The sequence below is a fragment of the Anas acuta genome, chromosome 2, assembly GCF_963932015.1.
Source record: "Anas acuta chromosome 2, bAnaAcu1.1, whole genome shotgun sequence".
Classification (NCBI taxonomy): domain Eukaryota; kingdom Metazoa; phylum Chordata; class Aves; order Anseriformes; family Anatidae; genus Anas; species Anas acuta.
In genome coordinates this window covers 40,015,639-40,042,664 of record NC_088980.1, presented here as the reverse complement: position 1 = coordinate 40,042,664, position 27,026 = coordinate 40,015,639, and the positions used below count along the sequence as shown (strand labels likewise).

Sequence of the window (27,026 nt, the reverse complement as noted above, 5' to 3'; positions counted from 1 at the left end):
TAAACAAAAGCAGCTTAATTAAAATAATATTGAAGATTTCATCCTCAACACGCACAGCCTATGCCCATAGTGTTCAAGTCCTACAAAAGACCGAAGGAGAGGAAGAAAGGATAGTACCCATTTGCCCTCTCTACAAACTGGCTAATGGCTGGTTCTCAACTGGGCTACATAGCACAAGGAGCATTATGAAATCATTGGTAGGGCCAAAGATGTAGTTATAAAACAACTGCTGCATAAACTATCCAACTGAAAGATGAAAAGGAATACTGGATCTCAAAACTCAGAATTACTTTTCCCATGTTTCCATTTCTCATTACTGTAAACCTGTTTCTTATTTTCCATTTGTATATATCTGTGGTTTTATTCTCAATGTTAGAAATTTGTTTGCATAACTAGTAAACCACTTTTTTTTTTTTTTTTTAAGAAGTAGTGTGATTCATCAGTGAATCAGGGTTCATTTCAGAAATCTACTCCCAGTGGGGCTTTGTCTAAATGTCAGTGAAAACCAGGGGTTCAGAATATAAAGAAATGTGTTATCAGAAGGACCTAGTGAAATAAATGACAATAAAGCCACAATAAATTACTAATAAGAACAGCACAATTAAGCCATATTCCAAATGCTATAAATTAAGGCAAAAACAGAACAAAAACTGTTATGGAGAACACTGTCACACATACAATCTCAGGCAATGTCACTCTTGGAAACATGGGCAATGAACCCATTCAAACCATGGGCAACCGTGAGCCTGGCAGGACGCTCGTACTTTGGGACCTCTCAGATCACCATGCCTGGCTTGAGAGCTCGTGTGGCCATAGTGTAACACCTTCCACACACAGCTTCCCCTCTGTTCCGTGGCCAAACACGGACACACCAGCAGAGCGCTGGATATTTGGGAACCTGGGACAACAAAGAGCAATTGTGTGCTGCACGTGATGGGGAGAAGAGCTGGGGTAGATGAATTCCTGTCTCGCTTCAGTGGTTGGATGTGCTGCCCTGCAATGACTTGTCATCTTCTTTTGCAGCCACTTAATATGACTGTATAAGGAAGAACATTTGTATCTCATATCTGTTGTACAGCTAATCAAATTTACAGCCCAATTCTGGGGAGTTAATGCTATTGGGGATTTGGATGAGCTGAGGTTTGGTCATTACAAAATTTCAGCTGTGCTTAATGCTAGTTACACTGCTTTATCATTTGGAAGACAGACTATAATTCTTCTTTAAAACTACTTTTCCCCCAAATAAATGAAAATATATTGCTACACTGTATTTTTCTCTGCTTGTATTTTTACAGCTATTTCTATGTCAGCAAATAGCAATTTCAGAGCAGAATTCATCTCCTGGGCTTTCCAATGCTCTTTTAAAAATACAGCAAACATACTCTAGTGAAATAAAAAACGGAGATAGTGTATTTAACAGCTTGATTTCAATGTGCCTTCTCCATCAGCCACATGATATGCAATGAAATTCCAATTGGTAGTGCCAACACGGTTAACGAGACACACATTTAGACTTAAAATGCATATTATGGGTGTTTGTATGCATTATATATATATATTTATGAGCATTTATAAAATAGAATAATATTTCTATTGCAGCATTTTACAGTTTTAATAGAGAACAGCTGATGGAACCAGTTATTACACCATCAGAAATGAGTTCTCAGAAAGATTTCTGGATCACCTTAAAAACTAAAAACCACAGTCCTATAAAAATCTTGTAATTTCTTTAGCCAAATATTTGAAATATATATATATATATATTTATTTTTTTTTGGTTCAGGTTTAGATTCAGCTCTGTATCGGGGGGGAATTTTGAAGAGTTGGCCTCCAGCTGATGAAGCAGAATTAAACTGGAAGAATTTCCAAAGGTTAGATGCAACTTGAAAGGTCTTATTCTGTCTCTTGAGCCATATACTACTCCTTTCTCATAGCTATGAGAGGCATCCCATTGAGAGGCTCTATGGAACTACTTGTACGTACTGAAACATCAGTTACCAAAAGTTAAATCTGCTTTCCTTTCTTTGAACCAGTTGTGTGAAAAAAAAAGAAAAGCTTTTTTTTAAAAAAATATTTTTTTTTATTATTTTTTTATCTCTTTGGACTTCAGTTACATGTTTAGAAGAGATTTTGATTTTTGGAATACTGATTGATTTTTTAGGGCTCTTTCCATGTATTCTGCTGTACTGCTTTTTGAATTAAAAAAATTGGGAGTGCTTGCTTTTTCAAACTCTTCTAAGGCAAAGTGCGGGTGCTCCGTATGTCACTTACTGTACAGCTGCCTTGGAATCATCTTTATACAGCAGCATAGGCAGGATTGGTTACCCAGAAATGAACCCCCACCAAATTAAATTTAATATTTTTAATAACTACATTTTGTTTGGTGATTTCAGTGCAAATAGCAGTGCAGGACAGTATATATTCCCACATTGGCTTGCAGTGAAAACCAAGTTTTCTGAATCCAATTTTTGTGGTTTTTAATATTGTACCAACGTTTAAGAAATAGGTCCCAAAAGCCAAACTAAAAAAGCAAAAAAAAAAAAAAAGATTGTGGAAAAAAGTAGAAACTAATAATTCCCTGTAACACCAGCTTTCTTAACAGCAAATGCTGGCAGCTGTATACACACCAAAAATATCTTTAAACTTAATTTTAAAAATTAAATTTTGTATCTATTTATATTCTCATGTTGTTTTCAGTGACATCCTGGCTAGTCTTATAGGAAGACCAGCCAGTGAAAACTGAAGTCAAAAGCAATGCGAGACATGCTGCACCAAATATGTCATCGAACAATTTAATACTCCAAGAGGAAGGGATTAAGAAAAGATGAATTGTTTGTGAGTAATTTTATTTATAGTGTCACTTTGCCTTAGGAAGTTTCCACAGTTTGCCACATGTCACCTATTTTAAACTTAATGAACTCCTAGAAGACCATGTCAAGGATACTGTGTGTCTTGATGTGGAAAATGAGGTATGTGAAATGCATCATAGGATCCTTCGGTGATCTTATAGTGGCAGTGCTGCTCTCTCTCTTGCTATCATTAATAATAATGCACAGGCTAAGTAATTCTTTGGAGGCAAAGGCAGGTGAAGTGGCACACTGAATTACTCCACTAACCTTTCACCTTCGAAAACAGTGCTCAAAAATCAGGGCACGAGTGAAAACGAGTACAGCGTGGCACTAATCCCTGTTTGTGCAGCAATAAAACTAGCCTCGCAGTTGGAAGTCTGATCAACACGCGCTTACGAACTGGAACAACAGAATGATTCAAGCCAGAACAAAGAGCAGTAGCGGGGCTCTGGATTGCTTTACACACCCTACAAGCAGAAACACAATTTATTCCTGGCCTTCATAAAATCACAGTTCCAACTATCCAAAGATAATGTATTTATCCATCTATGAGGCTCTTTGAAAATTGTACTGAAGAAAGATGAAGTGATCAATAAACACTATAAAAAGCAAAACAAATAAAATGGATTGTTTCAGTAAAGAAAAAAAAAAGTGGTCCTTAGAGGAGAAAGGAACAAATTCTAGAAAGTCAGTGAAGTTATTATCCATTTTAGCAATTACAGCTTAGAGCAGAAATCATATGATATGGACTGTAACAAACTCTGCTTCTTGTTTCGGGAACTAGTTGTGCAGATTTGGCTGGCCACAGCTGAACACTCAACAGAATACTTCTGATATATATAGGCTACGTCAGTGTGCTAAAACATCAAAATACGCCTGCTGGAATTGCTTTAGAGCTCATGTACCTCATTAGGCTCTCTACTATGGCTGACGTGGCTTTGGTGAAGTGGACAACCATATGACCTTGTGCTTACACAGAGCCAAGGACTTTTCTGCTGGGGATGCCCAAGGAGCTGGGAGGAGACACAGCCAGGACAGCTGACCCAAACTGGCCAAAGGGGTGTCCCACACCATGTGGCATTGTGCTGAACAGTAGAAGTGGGGAGGAATTGGCTGGGGGGCAGGGGAGAAGCTGCTGCTCAGGGTCTAGCTGGGCATCAGTCATCAGGTGGTGAACAATTGCATTGCACATCACTTGCTTTGTATATTATAATTATAATCATAATTGTTATTGTTATTATCATCATCATCATCTCTTCCTTTATTGTCCTATTAAACTGTCTTTACCTCAATCCATGAGTTTTTACCTTTTCTTAATTTAATTTTTCTGATTCTCTCCCCTATCCCACTTTGGGGTGGGGGGAGTGATTGAACGGCTATGTGGTGCCTGCCAGGTTAAACCATAACAGTCCTTCAAGGGTTCTTCCCACAAAAGAAAAATAATGAGAGATTCAGTAAGATATACTTTGACATATTCTTCTTAGATACAAGGTGATCTAACGTATTGGTGTCAGAAGAAACAAAGACTGACTTTGTTATGTCACTTCTCAGTTTCAGACAAAACCCAGGACTGTCTTTCCAGGAATAACGTGGGAAATAAGGAAATACAGGGCAGATGTTTAAGAACCTGAGACACGGTCTCAGCAGATCTGAACATTTACACTCATCACCTCCGCAGTTAGGGAACTAAGTGAAAACCGTGCTATATAAAATAGCTTGGACACTGTATAACTTTAAAGCCTAAGTTTTCAAAAACGGCTTTTTCCCTAGATAGGAAAGCTAGCCTAGTGGCCACTGTGCTAACACAGGGATAAAGGAGACTTATGATCTTTCATAAGGCTTCCTATAAAGTTGTATTCACCAGTACATCCCATAGGCCTGGTCACCCAATCATCCAGTTCTTGGCTACCTCTGTAGCTATACACATAAAACCTTTTTTCCTGGGAGAGACCAGGGTAGGTGCAGGAGGAGAAAGAGAATATGATACAGAATGGAAGATCTTGAGGTCTCTTTCTGTTGTACAGCCAGGGTACATGTCTGGGCAGGTAAGCAGGGAAGCAGTCATGTCACACTGCTTGCAAGGAGTGAAATTCTGGAGTGCCTCAAGGTCTTCATGGTTTGCAAGTAGTCATGATGACCCTAAGAAAGTTAAGTGGTCATACAGTGGTGCCTTAATTTCCCATCTGTAAAAGTGAGCTAATGCTTCTCCATCACACAGGATATTCTGAGAATATATATGATATATATATATATATATATATGTATATGTATATATATATACACACACACTTGCAAGCTATCTGGCTACTGTGGTAAATGTGTCTGCATAGACATGTCATAAAGAGACTGTACACCATGACTTGATTCTAAATTTTGAGCTCTGTGGAATTGTCAGAAACACATCTGACTTCTGTTAGTTCATATAGTGACTGGAGGAGTTGTTACACAAATATTAAGGCATATATGAGTTGTTTCCAATGTCCAAACTGATATCTGGAGGAAAATATTACCTATCTTCAAAAATAAAATAGTTCTGCAAATCCAGTTTAGAAAACATCCATTTACTAAAACATTTTGGATATATGGAAGGAGAAATTCATCCCTCTCTCTAGACTTGCATTTGATTGCTGTCAGGCTACCTACCACAGATCTGTGTGAAATATGAGGCTGCCTCACAAAAAGATGTTTCAGAAATAAGGAGTATTATCTGGCCCAATTTTATTAACATGGCTCTTAAAGGAAAGCTCTGGCAGTGATTCATCTCTGTATCTTGCCAAGGGAAATCATTCTTGTCATTTTTTTTTTTTTCTGTCTGCAGTTTTTAGCAGGGTTTCTATAAACTTCAGGGACTGGCTGGGAGTTAGCTGAGGCAATCATGGATCAACGAGGCACAGTGTACCGATCTTGAAGAGTTGTCTTTAATTAAGGAAGAACATGCACCTATTAGAAGTGCTATCATGCTGGAACAATTAAAGTTCTGAAATAACACCCTTTACTTTGATGCTTGGATGCATTTCAAAATTAAAAGCATGGATACACTAGTGAAGTATCTGTTCACAACAACGAATTTGATTGAGAAACAGTCATTGTCATTAGTAAAAAAATTACTAAAAAAGTTTTAGCAACTAAGAACCTGATATGGAAGACATTACATGGCACATGGCTTGATAAAAATTCAGCAAATACATTATAACAATATGCATTCACTTCATGGAAGATCACTGAGTAGATAATAAGGAAATTACTCAAAATGCTGTCAAACAACCAAAATGCTAAGATCCATACTGTAACTGGCACATATCCATAGGCTGATGACTATATTTTCAGAAACAAAACAAAACAAAACAAAACAAAACAAAACCAACCTGTGGACATTTATTTTTGTCTCAAGATTTACTGAAGGAGAGAGAGGTATTCCATATGAATACCAGTATGTTTAAAATTTATTTCTTTTAAAGAAAAAATAACATTTTTTTTTCTGGATTTATCTCTTCTCACTTCCCACTAATTACCATCTCAGAGGAAAGTGGTGACCTGCTTTGTATACTGTCAGACATCCCATAACTACAGGCACCAAATGTAGATTTCTGGTGCCTGCAAGAAACCAGTTGGTCCAACAGGATCCATCTACTGTGTGGATTTTCAGGGGACAGGGAGGGGTGCAAATATTACTGTATAGGTACTGCATTGTCTGGTCTTTTGGTTGAATTTTGATGCTGAGAGGAAAATGAGTCCCAAAGGTATCTTCACTTTTAGGAGAAGGGTTTGAATGTGAGCAATACCAAAATCTTCAACTCTGACACATCGGGGTCATTTTAGGTCAGACACAGAAGTCATCTGAATCCTGCTCTTGAATCTATCCCTTTGTTCCTTTACTGCAATTAATCCAGGGAGTAACTAGAAAAGCCTGCACACATTATGAATGCTGCTTATTTTGGTTTAATCTGATTTTCTCTTTCTCGTCCTTTTAAATCTTGTTATTAATTCAACTCATTTAAATCCAAAACTGTTATTAGGAATCCCATACAGAATGTCAAAGGAATACAAGAGGCTTTTACTTACAAAGAGGAAGGTTGGTGAAGAATTTTAGTCCTATTAATACCAATAGGACTCTCTTTCCATAGTCCACGGCCTGAAATCCCTTGGGAAGTTGAACATCCCTTGGAACAGGAATAGGAACTTTGGTGTGCCTTGCATTAGCACACCTCTTACTGTTTTCCAGTAACTCAAAAATAGTCTGGCCTCTTCTTTTAACTATTTAAACTGAACTATTTAAGCTGCCTATTTTTTCCTTCTTCCCAGGGAACATGTGGAAGGAGGTTGCACCACGAGGCAGTGGCAGGAAAATGCCTGGAAATGACCATGTGGTGCTTAGGGACACAGTTTAGTGGTAGACTTGGCTGTGTTGGGTTAATGGTTGGACTTATAGGTCTTCTCCAACCTAAATGATTCTATGTTCAGAGGTTTTGTAGCCATGGCCCAGACGGGTTTTTAATGGAGCAGACTTCTTAGGACTTTTAAGGACTGCAGGCACAGGTCATTTGAGCCAGGCTGCTTGATGGCATGTTGAGACTGTACCTCATGCTTGCCACCTGGATCTGTGGCTCATGCTATCCTAGAGGAGGCATTCCAAAATGTTATTGTGCTGTGAATATATAAAATACAGGTGCCTTTTCAGCAGAGTATGAGACAGGGGTCTGTGGAGTCAGTGACATGTGACACTTGACAGGTTTCTGACAGTCCAGAGTGGTGAACTTTGATCCCGTGGGTGCTGCAGAATATAGAGCAACAATGTCCTACCAAAAGATGCATCCAAGGAAGATGCTTGTATTAGTGCATAGTGGCTCAATAAAGCATGAAAAGTGGGGTACCATCCTGAATATTTACACAGGCTAGTTATAGCAGTACTTCTGGAGATACTGAGTACTCAGGTGACATGGAGTACTGCAGAACAGGAGCAGGGTGGTGCCAGCTCTGGCAATGAGGAATCAGCAGGTGAGTGTGAAAATAACCTCATTTTAGTAACCAAATGGACTATCCAATTCTAAATTAACTTCTGAACATGAATATAATTAAGCTTAATTAAGAACAAGTTCTAATAGGACTAGAAGGAAAAGCAGGTTAAACAAAATAATTAGCATTCATCATGCAGGCAGATTTGGCTCCCGGATTAGTTGCAATGAAGTTACATGGCAACCCTGAATGAAGATGGAATTTATGACATTTACAGTGATAATTTTATATTTAGTAACAGGTAAAATAACTTTCACTGGATATCCTATCTTTCCTGTGTGAGGGATCATACTGACTCCATTGTCATGCCTGGCTAAATGATAGTCAATTTGTCAAGGGATTTCAGGCATTGGCCTATAAAGTGCTAAGACTGATCTGTAGGAAAAAATGTACAAGGTAGAGATAAAAAGGACATGGAAGGTCATGAGGGCATTCCTTCTGCTAGTTTAATATTGTGTTTTAAAGTTATTTCTAGTTCTATGCCACTTTATCTAATCCGCATTATAAAAACCATGTGATAAGGATTTCAGCCCTCGAGAATTCTCCAAAATCTAATTCATCTTAAAGTTGCAAAATGCTCCGATCCATAGAAGGGCCTTTTTTTTTCTACACCTTGTGCTGATGGAACATTCTACAAACAATTTATTAATCAAAGTTCTATTTCTGTGTCCCATATGAACACAAAATCTTACATTACAGCCCATCTTTAGGTTTGCTATTTAAGTAACTGTCGCCTACTCCGATTAATGAACCTGAACTTAATTTGCTATGAAAATAGGGATTCCGAAACACACACTGCATATAATTTGACTTATTTCTTGCCTTTGATGGATCTGCAAAACTGTGAAAAAAAAAAAAACAAAACACAAAAAACTGTTTTCTCCTCCCCTGATGAATAATGTAGAAAATTAGCCATGCAAAATACAAAAAGACATATCTTGCAGTAGTGTAAATCATCTTTAAAGGTAGAATCTGAACAACTCAGGAATGCTAATTTCTGAAATCCTACTCAAGGAACTGAGAGACTAAATGATTTAATAGCTAGCTTATTTACACCCAGGATTATAAATATTGTTTTAGTTTAGTCAGGACTGACTCTACATTCTTGTGAATCTGCTAAAGAGCCAAATTTAACAAGCTTCTTTTCAGTAACTTAGAAAATATGCAATGGTGTGATTTCTATGGTGAAACAAGAATAACTGTATCTTAAGAACAGGATGAAGTAGCCTTAAAATAGTTGTGCTAATTAGTGTCCTGAAGGTGGCTCATAGGCAGTTAGAAATATACGGTAATACATTTAAAATTCTGCCCTTGCCTTCATGTAAGAAAAGGTACATCAGGAAAACAAACAAGAAAACAAACAAAACACAAACAAAAAAACAACACAACAAAATTGAATGAAGTCTACATGAAATATCTGGGATAAGATATTGAGCAGAAGTGATGCCAATTTGTTCCAGCTGAGATTTCATCTATTTGTACTAACTGAAATAATGAATATTAGATAAAATTATTATGAGATTAGAGAATTAAGTGTAGGGATACAGATAAAATATGATGTCTCACATTATTTACTTTCTAGTTTTAATTATTTTTCCCTTATATATATACAGTTCTATTAGTGAGAAAATATATCCATTAAGGAAACAAGAATAATTTTCATGAGTGGAAATAGAATTGTCTAAGCCAGTGTAATTGGGAATATGTCTGCATTGGCTAGACAAAATCTGCATGAAACAAAGAAAATACACATAATGAGGACTTTATATTTTATATATATGAAATAACTGCTTTATCTAAACCCTTTACCTGGTAAAAAAATTAACATTGATGACTTCTTTTGGTCTTGGTTTGCACAAAGATTTACTATGGGTATGCATTAAATGACCTGTCTTCTCTCTAAGGTAATACCATAAGAAATCTCCATTGGCATTATTTTAAGTTACATATGTTTATTGGCAGGAAAATATATTGTAAACTTTTGTATTTTTAGCATTTACCACTCATACATTTTTACAAGTACTTTTAATTTAACGATGGCTAAAGTCCATTTACATTTATTTATTGATACAGATGTACAAGCCTCTTTATTTATTCTGGATTTTATTCAATCTCTGATTTAATCAAATACCATTGATGGCTGGGCATTATTATATCTGAAGTTCAATTTTTCTCACATTGCTTTAAGTAGAAAAAAAAAAAACAAAACACAATAGGAGTAGGAAATTTATTGAAAAGGACAAGAAATAATTAGCAGCATTGTCAGACCTTTCACATTTAAGGAATGATTAAATCTAAGCTTATTTTGCTTAGGAAAAAAAAAAAAAGACTAAAGAAAAAATGTGACAGGTACTTTTATAAAGAGATTATTAAAAAGAAATGGTCTTGCTGATCTTTTCCATAGTGAGAAAAGAACACAAACAAAAAACAAATCAACACATTTAGAGAAAGTTAAAAGGAAGTAGATGTTTCATACATGAAATAGTTGAACAAATACAAGAGTACAGTGTAGGAATACTAGGAGGAAATTTAGAAAAATTAAGAAAGGATTAGGAAGCATACTAGTCATGGCACCACCTAAGTTACCACTGCTAAGGCTTTTACTGCTCATGCTACATCACATAATCTGATCATTAGCTGAAGTTAGGAGGGAATTTCCTCTCAAATATTATGTATGAGTGAAGTGCTTTGAGGGAATTTTACACTTTTCAGTGAACCACTGAGCAATGAGCAGTTGCAAGCAACATACGCACTGAATGGCACATGACTGTTTTTCTGCTTGAGAATGGCTATACTCCTCCTTTTAACCATCATTCTTTGTAGAGTTACAGATACACCAGATTAAAAAAAGGATAGGCTAAGAGCATGTGTGACAGGTATTTGGAGCTATAGCTAATGACTTTAGACATCACAAAATCCAGATTGCACATTTTATTTTTAAAAACTAAGCTCTGCCATTTACATTCTATAGTACATAAAACCACCAATATTCTTATGCAGTTAACTCCAGTCACATTGCAGAGAAAAATATACTTAAACAGATTGCAGACTTCTGAAAGTGCATGTTTAAACTAAATATTTCTAAACAACCTTATTTCTGTAGTAGTGCTAATCTTTTTAATGATGTCTTGTGACTTTTGAACAGTATAAATCTCAACACATGAAATGCCTCTATGCCCCTGAACAACGCTCTTCTACCCATAAGGTGTTGTCAGTATGTAACTGAAAAGAGCAAAGATTTAGGCCAACATAAACAGCAATCCTGATCCAAGCCTCCTCCCTCTGCATGCATAATTAGGAGATATTCCAAGACATATTTTCCTAAGAAATACTAAAAGGATGACAGTTCACAAATGTTTTTCCTGCTGTTGTAATAATCCCCACAGTCATGGGTTCATGTTGTGGGGACTTGGTCCGTTGATAGGAACAAAATCTCATAACATTTTTATCACCTCTTTATGGACAAGCAAATTAATTCTCTTTTAATGCTTATCTATGCATAATTTTCATAATGTGCTGCTGCATTGCTTGCATTTATGTATGTTTAATTTCACTTTCATATGTTACGTCCACAGAGTTTAAAACATACAGGTGTGCATGTCTGCAAATACATAAAGACCAGATGTGCAACAAGTCTGTAGTTTCCTGACTGTACAGAGTCCCTAGAGGCACTTAAGATACCAATATCTCCCCTGGGAGTACTGAAAAAACTGCTTCTTGTGTGCCTGCATCTTTAGGTGCCTAAATTTCTTCAACATATTGGTGCTGTGTGTCCAACTCATAAGGTAAGAAACTGCATGTGAATAAAACCATAAAACAGCAATTAGTGCAGTGTACATACATGTAGTATATATACTATAGTATGGTAGAGACAGCACAGCACAATATCTTTTAAAAGGTATGGAAAGAGAAAGCAATGATAGACTAGAATTTGTAAATACCAGCTCCAGGACATATGATACAATCAGTCCACACATGGACAAATTACTTCAATAGATATTCAGCAGGTTCAATAGAAATGGCATGGGAATTTGAAGTATTTGAAGACAAATAGGTACTTACTGGCAAAAAGAGCCAGAAAGAGCCATGAGCTTTGCTCATATGAATGAAATAGATGCTGATGCGTTTTTCCCAAGGCAATCCTGACTTGGACGTCGTCATTCTGCAGTCACAGAGAGCAGAACTAAAATGATCACTTTTGTGTTTCATTTTCTTTTCATGCTATGTTAGGACAACTTACTAGGGTGGCCTTTACGTGAAAGTCAGCCATGTGTACCCATCCACTCTGCTTATAATCCAGTAGTGCCAATATAGCAGAGACCACACTTGACCTTTGTGTTGGTTAAGGAAAAGCCTCAGGAGTGAGCTAAATCCATTTGGAGACATCCCAAGGTAGAGATTTTAAAAAGGACAGAAAGGTTACATCGCAACTTAGAATCACATAATAACATTACTCCATGAGGTGATTCCTAACTGTTCTAACTTTTGTTTGCCATCTCTTATTTGTTGCCATGTTTGAGTGACAAGGCATAGATTTTATGCTGCTCAAGATACAAAAAGATCATTTTCCATTGTGCTGAAACAGCCGAGAAACCATCCCATTTCCTGACAGTATACAAACTCTGAAGAAAAGGGAAAAATAGCTCCAAGCTGAAGAATATAAATAATCTCAGACAACAGAGCAATTTCATTGTTTACACAACCCTCTGCTGCTTACAAACGGGATATATGGAAAAACGAGGTTATTTTGTTGTAAATCTGATAGTACTGTACTATGACAGTGCAACTGGTAGCCTGTGGGTGCCAGAGAAGAATCAAAGCACCAGTGGTTAGCCAGCCTAATAAAATTGACCAAATTAAATATTATTTTGCCAATTTCTAAGAATTTCATTCATTATTCAGAATATTCATCACACTTGACTGATGTACTCAAACATGTTTTGGATTATTGCAGAAGGAGTATTTATGATTTTCCTGTTTTCTGTATGTCTTGACAAAAATATTCTAAAAGAAAATGACTTTCCATTACAAAGAAGTGGAAAATATATTTGGGTACAGGGAAGACTAGAAATCCTTTTAATTACCTGAACAAAGCTGTTAAGCTGCTAAATGGGAAGGAGGAAAAAATCAGATTTGATTCTGAAGTAAAGATTTTTGATAGTAGCAAAATGTGCAGATTATGCCTTTAAGGGAAAATATTACAGGAATGAGGAAAATGAGAAGTGGCTCATCCCTTAAACTTGCTGTCATCCAGAGTTTCTAAACTCACTTCACAACTTGGGGTGAGGGGAAAAGAAGGAATGATAATTGGAAAGCCTAAAAAATTGTAGAAGGAACATCTGACGTGAACTGGCACTGACAGAAAGCAGCCTCTGCTATGGAGAAGCACCAGATGAGGACAAATATCATGCGTGCTTCCTCTTAGGTCTAGATGTATAGAAGAAGAGAAGAAAGAACAGACAACTCTGGCCTGCCGAGGGGCATGGACCTGTTCCTCATTACCCGGGGCTGGGTAGCTATTTTTGAGTTAGGACATGGAAGCCAAACAGCAGAGTTGTGACCACAAGTCAGCCAAATCCTCACTTGGAGCCAAACACTCCAGCATGGAACAGATTTTGTTTTTACAGCTATGTTACATTTTCCTTTATTAAGCTGCCTTAGATTTATTTTTAAACCTTTTTTTTTCTTCTTTTTTTGGACAGGCTAGTGCTTTCAGGTCTCTCAGTAATTCTGGAAATAGATCTTTTTATTGATACAGTGGATACCTATTAGCCTGTTAAAATGCATGGTGGTATGGTTGGAGCTTATCAGCTGAGAAAACAGCTGTTCCTGTGTTCTTGTGGAATCTAAAGCACTGACAGATGCTCACTTTATAAATGGCCACAGTGGTTTTGGATGTTACTGCCCCTGTACCAGGGGTGATCACCCTAAAGCAGCATCAGAAGGGAACATGTCCAGGGGCATCAAGTTGAAGGCTGGCAGCTGAGCCCAACGTCTCAGCGAATGGGTTTTCCTGAGAGGGTTCACATGAACCCACTTCTCCGTGCTGGAGGTGGGACAAGGCCCAGTTCACGGGTGCTGCGGGTGGCAGTGAGGGACCTCCTCAACCAGCTGATCCACATGGGCCAGTGCCAACACACCCCCATATACTACTAGGTAGTGAGGAAGGAATTGTTACAATCACTTAGGTGAGGCTTGGTTTTCCCAAACCCTACCACAAATTCAGAACGTAGGCTTCCAGAACTACCTAGAAGCAACTTTGTCCGCAGGCACCGGGCCTGGTGCTAGGCACGCAGCCATGTATCACGGCTAGAGCCCTCCCAGCAGTGAGCTCCGGGGCGGCTGCTGATGGTAAGCCTGCCAAGGGATGGTGCCGTGGCACTGCAGCATGACGCCAGGCTCCTTCTCAAAGAGCACGCTGCTGGCTGAGAGGGAGGAATGGCTGGGAAATCAGGACAGTATGCTAAAACGAGTCTTCCCTTTACACCTCGTCTGACTTAACTCTCCCCACCTACTAGGGTTTTGCAAAGCTCCTGGAGACAGCAGCAATTCCAGCAGCTTTGTAGCAGGGCAAATACCACTCAGGCTTTTAGGGCTTTTATTGCTTATGTTGAAAAGTCACTTTCCAAAGTGTTGTTTCTGATCCCATTGAGGATCAAAGATATACATTAAATTACACTATTGAATCCTTTTCTGCAAAGGATGACAGAGCTGGGATTTTATACTCCCAGCAGTAAGAGCATAGAGACTTGCAAACCTTTAAGAAAGCAACAATGAATAAAAAATATGAAGAAAAAATATTGTAATAACTGTATCCCATCTCTTAATTCCAGCACCCTCATGCAGGTGGAGGTAAGGGTACCAGTATTTTTTTCGGCAGAAAACACTTAGGCAAACCTAAATCACGCCAAACCATGCGAATAACTTGTAATAGCAACAGAAGAGCAATGATAATATGTTATCAGTAACTGCCAACTATATCAACTCTGTGGTGAAAAAAATGAAGTTTCTGGGAAAGATAAAGGCAAACCATGAGGATGACTAATATAAAGGAAGCTTGAAAGCATGTCTCATGTCCCTTAGTGAGATGACTAAAATCCCTATAACCTTAGGATGTCATTTGACTTTGTTTATCTCTACCTAGATAAACGCAAGTCATTAAAATGCACAGCCATGTTACTTAGTGTGGGTTAACAAAGTATGAAACCATCTAGTAAAGTCATGATTCATGGCAGTACTTGTAAAAAACAGCATGCATACTTCTAACTGAGGTATTATATTTGAGTACCACACATGCATCACAAAGTTTTTTAACATAAACAGTCTACTTTTCAGACATGCGGAGCAACTGAACTCCTATAAAAATTGATGGGACTCACATCAAAGTAATGCAGCGATATCCATCCAGCTCATTTACTTTTATGCATGCTCTCACTGCTAAGGACATGCACATGCTTCCATCTGAAACTATGTTCACAGCAAACTTTAAATATATGACTGAACAAACTGCTTCACACTTTCTGTGGTGCTTAAAGGATAACAAGAGATAAGCAGCTTTACACTGCTAATATAATATGCCACTGCAGGATCTAAAAGCAGAGTCACAACAACTAACCTGGCTAGTGTTGATCCAGGTTAAGCAGTTACTGCTGTCACTTGTTTGCTCATTTTCTTTGCCAGAGGTCAATGCAGTATTCTTATAAAAGCTTTATTTTCCTTCCTTCCTTCCTTCCTTCCTTCCTTCCTTCCTTCCTTCCTTCCTTCCTTCCTTCCTTCCTTCCTTCCTTCCTTCCTTCCTTCCTTCCTTCCTTCCTTCCTTCCTCCCTCCCTCCCTCCCTCCCTCCCTCCCTCCCTCCCTCCCTCCCTCTCCCCTCTCCCCTCTCCCCTCTCCCCTCTCCCCTCTCCCCTTCCCCTTCCCCTTCCCCTTCCCCTTCCCCTTCCCCTTCCCCTTCCCCTTCCCCTTCCCCTTCCCCTTCCCCTTCCCCTTCCCCTTCCCCTTCCCCTTCCCCTTCCCCTTCCCCTTCCCCTTCCCCTTCCCCTTCCCCTTTCTGAATCACTTAATTGAATTGGGTTAGAAAGCAGACAAATGGTGTAAATGACAGGGCTAAGAAAGAATCAGCCTTTGGCAGGGCTGCGAGTGAGACAGGAACATCCAACTGGGATCAGTAAATTTTTCAGTGGTGACCACCAGCAGGTTAGCCTGTCTAGCCGTGCCTCATGCACTGATGAACTCCCCACAAATCAGCCATGTTCAGGAAGGATGACTTCAGCCTGACGCAGGGGCAGAAGAGGGCAACAAGGGTGACAAGGGGAATGGAAAGGTTGTCTTATGGGTGGAAGTGAATATACACAGGCCTGGTTAGTGTGCAGCAAATAAAGACAAGAGGAAAGAGGGTGGATCTTCATTAATACACCATGAATGAAAAACAGCAAGAGAAAATAGTAATTTAAGCTATAGGATAAAAGTTGCTGAAAAACAAGTTAGTATAAAATTCCCATGCATTGGTTTAGGCTAGAAATTTGGCAGAGGTTTCTAAAGAGTGAAGAAAGTGAAGCTCATACAGCCTCTCAGTAGTTAGTTGTGTTTCAGTAGCCAGCCAAGTGTTCAGTGGAACCAGACACACTTTGGGGAAAAAAAACGCCATGGCTGCGTACAGTCTCAGGCCATCCCTTCCCACCCTCCGTCCTGCAGCACCGCACAAATCCCCATCTGGAAGGTGGTGCCCGTCAGTGCCCAAATGAGATCATGGGGCACAGTCTGTCCCTCAGGGACCAGGGGCAGCAGCAAGACCATGGCATCAGGTCCAGTTTTCCTGGTAGGGAATGCCAGTGGAGCAATCAAGGGATAGAGATCTTAACTGGCTGTAGAACTGTTGTGTGGAAAAAATGGTACTTAACTACAGGTAAACAATGATAAAAAAAGTGAGGGAGATTTAGCAGGTTCTGCTTTAATGTCCTAATCAAGGCTTAGCTATGTGTTATTAAGCAGACATGGCTTGACGTTAGACTGTTCAGACATCAGGGACAACCAGGAAAGCAAAGTTCAGATTTTGCATGTGTGAAAAAGGAGGCCATGTGAAGGAAAAAGTTCCAGGGCAGTCTCGTCAGTGTTTCAGTTCATTTCTTCTGAAGCAAATGAGAATTTTCCATAAGACTTGAGAACCTTTGGCAGGGTTGAGATGGGAATGACCAACAGAGAGCAGTAAACATTTTAACCCAGCTCATCATCATCAGCTGTCTAAATATAAAAATAATTAATTTCTTTCAATCTTTGTAAAAATACAAAACCTCAGGGGCCATCCACACTTGAAAGCTATTTTGGATTAAGGTAGTACGGGAATTTATACTCCCAGGGCTACATTTCCCATACTTAATGTACAGTTGACTTTTACTCCATGTAAGACAGTTTTTCCTCACAATATATTTTCAAAAGAGGGAGTGTCCACACATGGAGTTACTTTGGAATAACTAACATGTAGGCAAACCCTAGCAGCTAACACTGGAAGTAAATACATTCATCACTCGAGCACACAGCCTACGAGCACTTACTCACACACACAGTTTTATGTAGATGAATGCATCTACCAGGTTTTGTAGGGTTGCTCATGCACATGCCAAAATGTTTACAGGACTGGGGCCCTGCTTTGAAGAAGAGATATGTGCTGCGTCCCAGAGTACCACCTTAAAGAGAAGCTGTAATCCCCAGACTGAATGCTAGTGCATCCCATCATTTCTCCCATCTCTCTGATACCATTCCAGTTGGCTCTCCTGCGCTGACAGATAATTCACACATGTTCACTTACACACAAATACTACGGCACCCTTTCCCCCCGCAAAAAAAAGTCAGCCAGCTGTTACAAAATTCAGACATTTCATTAACACAGTTTACCGTCTGATGCTGCCAAGCAAAATAGAGACAATTAATAACAATCAGGACTGAAGGGTCTGAGACAGCTTATGAGTAAAGGATTGTATGAGTTGTTTAAAATGGACAAACTAGCTCCTGCTTTGAGTGATATGGAACAAAGGGTGGTGATGTATAACCAGGGAGGAAAGAGACTCTCTCCGTGTCTTTTGTAGATGGCTGTGTGAATGACAGAAGCGGTAGGAGCAAATACCTCTTTTCATTTGCTCAGCCTGCTGGAGAAGAATAGCAGTGCTTGCCAACGAAGCTGCAGCTGTGCTCTGGCTCAGTTTAATCACTGTGTATGACTGAGGGTTAATTAGCTGCCATTCTTACTGCTATTTGTTGTTCTAATGAAGATTTGCATAAATGTAAGGCTAGGGGTAACTGATACTTGATTCTTCCCTTCAGAGGGGCTGGGGGTGGAAAACTCACCCATCCCAAGTGTTTATGTTTGTGGGAGATTCAGTGTTGCCTTTCCATTTGACCTGATCTACTTCTGTCTGATGAATAGTGAACAAAGAGTTCAAAGTTGCTTATCAAATCGAGATCCCTGTTGGGTTGCTGCCTTTAAAAAGGAGCCAACTAGTTTGATGAAGAGATGACTCGGGGATTAGAAAATTACTTCCAGCTGACAGAGAGCAAAATGCATACATACACACACACACACACACATATATATATAAAATAATACATATAAGTATATGATATATATCTCAGTGATATATATAGATACATATCCCTATCTTTCTCTCTATCTATCTATCTATCTATCTATCTATCTATCTATCTATCTATCTATCAATCATATTCAATCTGGATGGCAAGGAACATCTATTCCAATGATTTGTTAATGATAAAATTTCATCTGAAATGAACGGGACAAGCAGTACAACCAGAACAGGCTTTAGCATGTTAGGCAATACACTGAAAGGTAAGAAGCCTTGTGTTGTAGATCGCTAAAATTCAAAGTTCACTTTTTAATAAAAACAACATCTAACACAGGGCAAGTCATCTCAAAGGAAGGCAAAAATGACTCAGCAGTTCACAGCTACCACCATCAGCTCCTCATACGAGGGGAACTCACAATACAAGTAAAGAAATTACAGTCATTCCTCAAAAAACATAGCAAAATTTTAACAGGGCACAGTAACAAAATCCACAACCACTTTGTATTTAAAGAGAATGTTTAAATTGAAAATGAAATGTCATAAAATTGTTTGACTTACTACAGTCATGACTGCTTATAGCTACTAACTGAAAGAAACTGAAGAGTAACTTCCCATTTTTAGTACATGTTGCATATGATAGTATCATATGGGTAACAGTTTTCAGTGTTCCTCTGACCTACTTGCTCACTGTTGTGCCAACAACATCTGTAAACTAGTCTAAGGAGAGGAAAAAGACTGAGAGGGCAGAGATAGTAAATTTCCCAACTTCAAATCATTGCTTGAAATGGTATGTATGCTGCCTGTATGCCTGCCTATAAAGAAAGGCAAGCACAACTGAGTGCACATCTACTTCCAGTTCCTCACTCCCCGACACAGGTCTGCTGTTAAATCCTGAAATGGACGTATTTGCTGATAGACAGCTACTGATTTTACAGCGGTGTCTCTGAAGCTCTTTACCTGGACCCTAACACAGCTGAGCAAACATCCATTTGCTTTTCTTTAAGCTTATGTCACCAATCCACCTGCTTTTGTACAGGCACCTCTGCATCGGTTGGAGTGCCACTGCAAGAAGTCAATCTTCCCGAGAGGTAAACAGAGAGCACCCAGCACTCCTGAAATAAACGTGCCTGGAATGAGACAGCAGGGATCCTCTACAGCTCCAGCTCTCAGCTGGGAGAACGCAGCAGTTTCTAATGCTCCATGCAGTAACAAACCCACATGAAAAAAAAAGCGCAGCCAATTGCAACTGAAAGTCCACTTTCACCTTATCTGGAGCTTTGAAATAACTCAGTCTCCTGTTACAGCCTTTGACTTGGCACCTGACTGCACAGGAATCTCACATTCTGGCCTTTGAAAAGCATTTTTTTTTAAGCCTTTTGGTTGGTGAGAAAAGTTAGAAACAGGAAACCTAAAGTTTTAAAACCTAGATGGCAAATTATTAATAATAAAACAAAACTAAGTCTATAATAAAAACCAAACCAAACCAAAACCACAAGAACACTCAAGATATGCAAACAGATTGCTTAGTTTTTCTTTAAATGATTCTTTAGTAATTTCTATATATTACAATTTTCCATGGCTACAGTCAGAACCATTCATTGGCAAACAGGGTAAGAGAAAGAGCAAATTACAGATCTATTGGTCAACTGCAGAAAACAAATCCAAAAGAGATGAGGGAAGAGGTTAAGTGCTATGCTACTTAATATGAATGACAGCTTGCTTTGAATACTCATACTGGCTGTCCAGGATATTGAATAAACTTCATTTAAATTAATTTTCATTATTTGTAGAGTCTGTGTTAGACATCTATCATCATCAGTACTATTAATATTCTTTTCAGAGAACATGTTATCAGCATATTTAAATGAAAGCTTTCCTTTTCAATATTTATTAACACATTAATATTTCTTGGTACTAATATCCTGCTTGTAATATCCAAATTAGTGCCTACTATAAGGTATTTTCCACTGATTAAACTTCAGAATTAACAGATTTTTATTTTCAACTACTAAAAATGCATGAGATCCTAAAACTGCGTTTTCTTTCTTTACTATGCCTCAATTTAAATGAATTTAATACTTATTTTTTTGTCTCTTTTTTTAGTACATAGCAATAGAACAGTGCACCAACCATATCCCAGTAGTTGACAGAATACGAATCATGACTGAACACAAATGTGAAAGTTAATTTGTCTTACCTGGGTTGCAGTCTGTGAGGAGGGAGCAGATGGAGAGGAGAACTTTAGAAATGGTTAATGCTGGACTCCAGTTGTCTTTTAAAATGTCCAGGCAGATGACGCCTTGGCTGTTAATGTTACAGTGATAGATTCTTGTCCGAAACGTTACCTAGAAAAGATAGTGTGTCTAAGTGTACAAGCCAATAATTACATGATTATTAAGCAATAAAAAAAAAATAAAAAAAATTACACAAAAGACCATTTTGCTTTCCTGGTTGAACTTACACTATTCTGCCAGTTAAAGATTGAGCAAAATAGGGATATTCCTTACAAAATAAAAGTCTGTCTCTTCCAATTGTGGCCAGCAATGGAACTGCTTTCTGCAATGTAAGAATGGGACAAGTTTCCAAGTTTCACTAGCTTCCTCTTGCCTTGGTCCCACTGATCTCATTATTCTTGCATGGGAACAAAAAGCCTATTCTTCATTTCCAAATTTAAGTCACAGTTGAATTGGTATAATTGCTTACAAATACCTCTGTGTTTATGTGTGTGTTTTATTTTTAGCAGGGGTGCTGCAGGGGTAGCCTCTGTGAGCAGAGTCCAGCGGCTGCCCCATGTCAGAACAGAGCTCCAGCCAGCTCCAAAAGGGACCTGCTGCTGGCCAGAGCCAAGCCATGAGCAATGCTGGCTGGGCATCGCTCATGGGAGAGCAGACTGAAGGAAGAAAGAGAAGGCTCCCCTCAAGCAGTCCCCACTCCCTGTTCCCCTGTGCTGCTTGGGGGGAAGACGTAGAAGAGGATGGATGGGGGGAAGGTGTTTTTATCTTGCTTTTAGTTTCTCACTGATCTAGTCTGTTAGAAATAGGCAATAAATTATATTAGTCTTCCTATGCTGAGTCTGTTTTGCCTGTGCCTATAGCAGGTGAGTGGTCTCCTTGTCTTTATCTCAACCCTTGAGCCCTTTCCATCATATTTTCTCCCCCTCTTCCTCTGAGGAGGAGTGGTTGTGGTGGAGTTAATTGCCCATCAGGGTGAAAACAACACAGTGCCTATTTTGTATTCCCTCCCAGGTATCCTGTATCTATCGCGCTGAGGGGGAGATAATTTCTTTTAGTCTAGAATGATGTGCTTCTGCATACAGACTTTTTATTTTAAAACAATTTCAGCTATTAAAGTCCTCTGTGTAGTTCAGAATAAGTACTGAGGCTACTTGATAGGAAGGGACAATACAACCACTCCCTTGGGATCTCCATCAAAGATTAATTTCTCCCTCATTTCTACACAAATGACAAGTTAAACTAGATAGGTTTAATGACATGTTCATAACATCTAAAATTAAGATGTATCATTTTGGTGGTCTACCTCATCAGCCAATAGACAGGCAAGAGGGAGAATGAGACAATAGTAGGCAAAGCACACCTCTAATCTCAGAAACCTGTATTCTTCACCAGAATTCACTAGTGCTATTAACTGGGAGTACTTATGAACCTATCACTACTCTACCATGCAGACAAACATGTGTCTGAATAGAACTGGGAGCTGATGGCAGGCCTGTCCCTGTTCTGGCTTAATTCAATACCAGAATTTCCAGTGATTTCAGGACTAAGACTGGGGCACTCACCAAGAGGCAGAACAGAGGACACAAGTGAAATAACATGGTGCCTATTCTACCTCTATTAAGAAAAAAATCACTATCTAACATGGAGCTATTCTGCCCCTTTTGATTAAGTCAAGATGCTTTGACAAAATAATGGAAAGAAAAGGTAGTAGATTTCTGATATTACAGTGTTACATTGAAGAAGAAATACTTATTCTCGTAAGTACTTTTCCACATAAATCTGGGAAAGCATTCCTGGAGTGCAGTGTCATGGACCAGTGAGTTATGTGACAAAGATCCCAACAAAGAAAGCTTACCAGGTTTTACATGCAGCTATGTCTAAAGGTATTGCCAACTGATAAGCCACTTGAATAGTTTGCCACTCTGTACTCTACATATTCATAACTTCTTTCTTTTTTTTCCCCTAATGTCGCGGTTTCACTTATTCTTTTCCAGCCTAAGTGCTTCACTTCCAATACCTTTATGAGAATTTTAAATATTTCTGGCACAATGGGCTCAATTCATCCAAACACTATAGCCAGACAATCTTTTTTTTTTTTTTTTTTTCTCCCATAAGAACTCCAAGCACATCCAGCATTTGGAGTGAAAAGTCTTCTGTCAGATCAAGAAAGCAGTGTTCAGTGATAAAATTAAATGTTCATCTTCAAAAACAGAAGTAACTGTGAATAAGGAAGGTTACAAATCCACCAAGTGGCAAACTGCCTTACACTGTGTTAAGTGTCCACAAAAGGAGCTGGTGTGGAGGAGCATCCTGTAAATAGTAGGTCAGTGTTCATTAGGTCCCCAGACAGATTAAGGCACTATTAATACCTGATATAACACTGAATCAGGGAATATTTCACAGCAGGCTGTCCCAAGACTCAGGCAAATACTTCAGCATTGGCTTAATTGTAAGTATTATGCTCTTACTTCTTAGTCTATAGTTGGAATAAAATTTTTGCTTAATTATTTTTCCTGAAAAATATGCTTTCCTAAGCTTCCATGAATAAAAATTTGAGGACTTTATTCAGCAATATCTGAGTAAAGTTTGCATGGATTAAATTATACCTTCCAACTTATGTTAAGACAGGGGTCAGTCTAAGCTTGTAGCCTACTTAATGACATCAATGTGAGCCTGTATCTTAATGTGTAATTTTTGTTGTCAGCTTAGAGGACAGACACATTGCCACATACTCCCTTTGAAGCATCCAAGAAGGGACACTGGGAATTTGGCAGGACTTGGAGAGCCACTGGAATGAATGGAGGTAGTTCATGTCTTATATAAACTGTTCAACACTCCATTGTCATCTTAGGCTATTAGTGGATAAATGTAGGTGGGATTACATCTGTTTGTAGTTGCAAGGCTATTTTTTGCAAATACTTAGAACTGAACTGTAGGTTTTTTCACTACGAGTATATCTTAAACCATGACTTTGAGGAGGGCACCCAGTCACAAGATAAGGATCACTTCTTATCATTGACAGGTATGTCACCCACTTGCCAAACATGCCAGCACACTTGACAATGTCTGTACAAATACTCTGAGACATTTTAACCACAAAAAAAAATTGAAGTTTTCAGAATTTCAGAACAAGCTGCATGAATGACACACCGGGAACTGTGGATGGGTAGTGGGAGGTGATGTTGCCCCTAGATGCTGCAGAGCTTGCAATGGCTGGCAGTGGCACGCGCCACCCAGGCCTCCTCAGTCAGGGTGAAGACACAAACACAGAAAAGATAAACACAAGTGGTAGAGCTAGGACTGGCCCACTGATATCCTGTGGCAAACTGGGAAATGCCTGCCCTCTCCCCATTTTGTGGAGAGTTGGTGGTTTTGATGGAGTTGGCATGTGAGGAAGCAGGTGGCTCCCCACTCTGACTCCTCAGCAACTGGGGCAGCTCAGAGGAAAACAATTACCTTCATTTACCTGGCAACCTCTGGCCTAGGGATAATTACACAACCCCCAGATCTGTTCAATTTCATAGTGAAATTGTAATGAACTTAGGAACTATTGTTAAAAGGGACAAGGTGAGAAGCCCCATCCTATTTTCATATGCCAGAGAAATCTAAATAACACGCAGGACAGCTGGGATGACATATTGCTTTCCTCATCCAGGTATTGCCTCAAATTGCATCTAATGTGGGAAACGCTGACATGGATGCTGTGTTTGCCATATGCACATTTTAAAGTTATGCAGGGTCATCTCTATTATGTATGTAGAGAGAAGTCAAGTGATAACACCGTTCCAGGCGAACTCTGTTTTCTTTAATATGGTCATATTTTAACCTTTGATGCCACTTAAATGGTTCCTATAAATGATGCACTCTAATTCCATTTATCCCCTAATGAAAACACCTAAACAATCCCATTCAGAAGCTCAAGGGAGTGTGTGGGTGTATGGTAGGAGTTATCCTCAGACAATTGAATGGTAGAGGAGTAATTTATCTATTTTTTTTTTCTTGAAAGATAAGTGCCCTCTATGGATTTACTCTCTTTGATTCTGCAGTTTTCAGAGAATATCTCAGTTTTGTTGAATAAAAGTGCAGGTCAGAGAAATGTGAATTGCAGGAAAAATATGGAAAAATAGGACTATTTTCTGAAAACTGTAGAAGTATTTTAAAGAAGCTTTTGAAAGGTAATGATAAAGAATTTATATTCATATTTGTAAATAAATAATAACAAACTCATCTATTTACCTACTGCTGAATGCTAAACCCTTCTGAGTATTGTAAAACAGAATTAAACAAATTAAAAAAAAAAACAAACAACTTTATATAGTCTCTAAGAAGAAAATGAGGTTATGTATTTAAAAGGGGGAGAGAAAATGATTACAGAGAAAAGAAGTACATTTAAAGCTTTTCATTGAGTAAGTTTTAGGGCAGAATAAAAAAGACTGTTTACAAAACTGAGGAAGGGCAAAGTAAAATGATTTCAGTTGAGAGACTGGAGGCAACTGATTGGAGACAAGACAAATCACTCCTGTATGTCAGGGTGATTTTGCAGCAAGGTTTAGTCTTAAAATCACTCACTATCTCTGTTTTGCATGTAACAGTCGTATGTTAGGTGTAAACCCAAGAAGCCACTGTGTCATTGGCAGTCGTGTGGGTGAGTGGCTTAAACTTCAGTGAGAGACAGGCATGTAAAGGCACTGCTTTAGATCTGAAAGGGCTGGTCCTATAAACACAACCCATGTACTTTCAGACTCCACTGAATTCAGTCATAATTCTTAAAAAATATGTCTAGAAGAAGAAATGACTCTGGTTTTGCACACTAACATGCAAGAGGGTAATAGCATGTACTGAGGAACTGCATTCTTCATCTTGTTTGGGTTCAAGCCCTCATCCCCTTTTCTTCATTGCTCCTACTGAAGCTGGGCAGTTGTGCAGGGAGAGATGAAAGATTCAGAGTCTACAGGAGAATAAACAAAATTTTGCTCAGCCAACACTGGAAGCAGGATTGAGATCCCAGGGCTCTCATTCCTGCAGTTTTGCAAAATTTCCTTTCAAGCTCTTTCATTTCTTACAAGGGCACAATCCTGCAGTCATTCCTGAGATGAAACTTCTGTCTTTCTCTAATATTCCCCAGGAGTTCTGTTTTAATAAAACTACAGTGGCACTACCTGAAGTGGAAGAAGTTGTACTGCATACATAAAAGGTTATATATATATTAAAAAATATGATGCCCTTTATGATGATGTTCATGGAGCTCAGGAGGGAGCAAGTAGTTCCCATCTCAGTTTTTCAGACTTTATGAGCAATAGATTTGTCTCCTCAAATAGAAAGAATAATAAAAACAAGACCAGGCCTTCGCTCTTTAGTAATATTAGAGCAATACTGTAAAACAATCTAAGTGAATATTATCTATACCTGTGAGTGACACAATGTCCATGTTAACCTTTATGTTAATTATCATCCCTAAATGTCTTATGGAGTGCACTTCATTTTAGCTATATCCAGTGCTGAGGCTGAATTTCTACAACAAGATGATCCATCTTTGTTTTGCAACTACAGATTTGTAGCATGTGCACGAGCAATTGTTGAGATACTTAATGGATTATCACATAAAGTGCATAATAAATGACAGACCACATGATGATCACTGTTAAAGAGCACGGTTTAAATATATGCCAATATATGCCACTTCAGGCAGTTCCTACAAACCTTCAGTTGGTAATAGCTACAGTTTCTTACTTCAAAGGAAAATATATGTCATCTACATTAGCAGGAAATAATAACTTACAGTTACTTTTGTTTGACCTACAGAAGAGTCTGATATGCAAACTACTCTGTGGTTTCTGTAACAAAACGCACCACGTGAGACATAACTAGCCAGAAGTGATCATGATTTAAAAGGCATGTAATAGCATTCATATGAGTTAACCTTTAACACTGCTGAAAATGAAACGGTATGCAATGTGAGTAATTATTCATTATATCCATGGTAATTATGAAGCTGAGTAACTACTCACACTGTCTCACTGAATTGACTGTTGCAGGAAAAAAATATACATTTGAATAAACACAGCAACACTAAATGTGTACTTTTTACTGGAATGTAGCCAGTTTGCACACAGATCTAACAGCAGAAAAGGTAAAGAGGAATTTAACTAATCTTTGATGTATCTGAGAGGGTGAGTAAAAAATTAACTTAAATTGTACAGTTTTCTGAAAATAAAACAGTAGCAGGAGAGAATAAAAGAAATGGAAAGCTGTCCAGGTAAGGGAGGTTCAGAATAGAAACTATTTTGTGATGCAAATATGTCAAAAGCTTTGCCTAACAATGTCAGTATGTGTTTTTTTAAACGGTTTTTAATTA

At 38.5% G+C, this 27,026-nt stretch overlaps 1 protein-coding gene across 1 annotated transcript in view; it reads right to left on the bottom strand.

The window, feature by feature from the left end:
• Window positions 1-27,026, bottom strand: part of LOC137852544 (ubiquitin-conjugating enzyme E2 E2) — a 211,639-nt gene that overhangs the window by 4,085 nt on the left and 180,528 nt on the right. Inside the window, exon 5 of the mRNA XM_068674357.1 lies at window positions 20,635-20,782. Coding sequence (XP_068530458.1) covers window positions 20,635-20,782 — 148 coding nt within the window. The remainder of the gene's footprint in view (window positions 1-20,634; window positions 20,783-27,026) is intronic.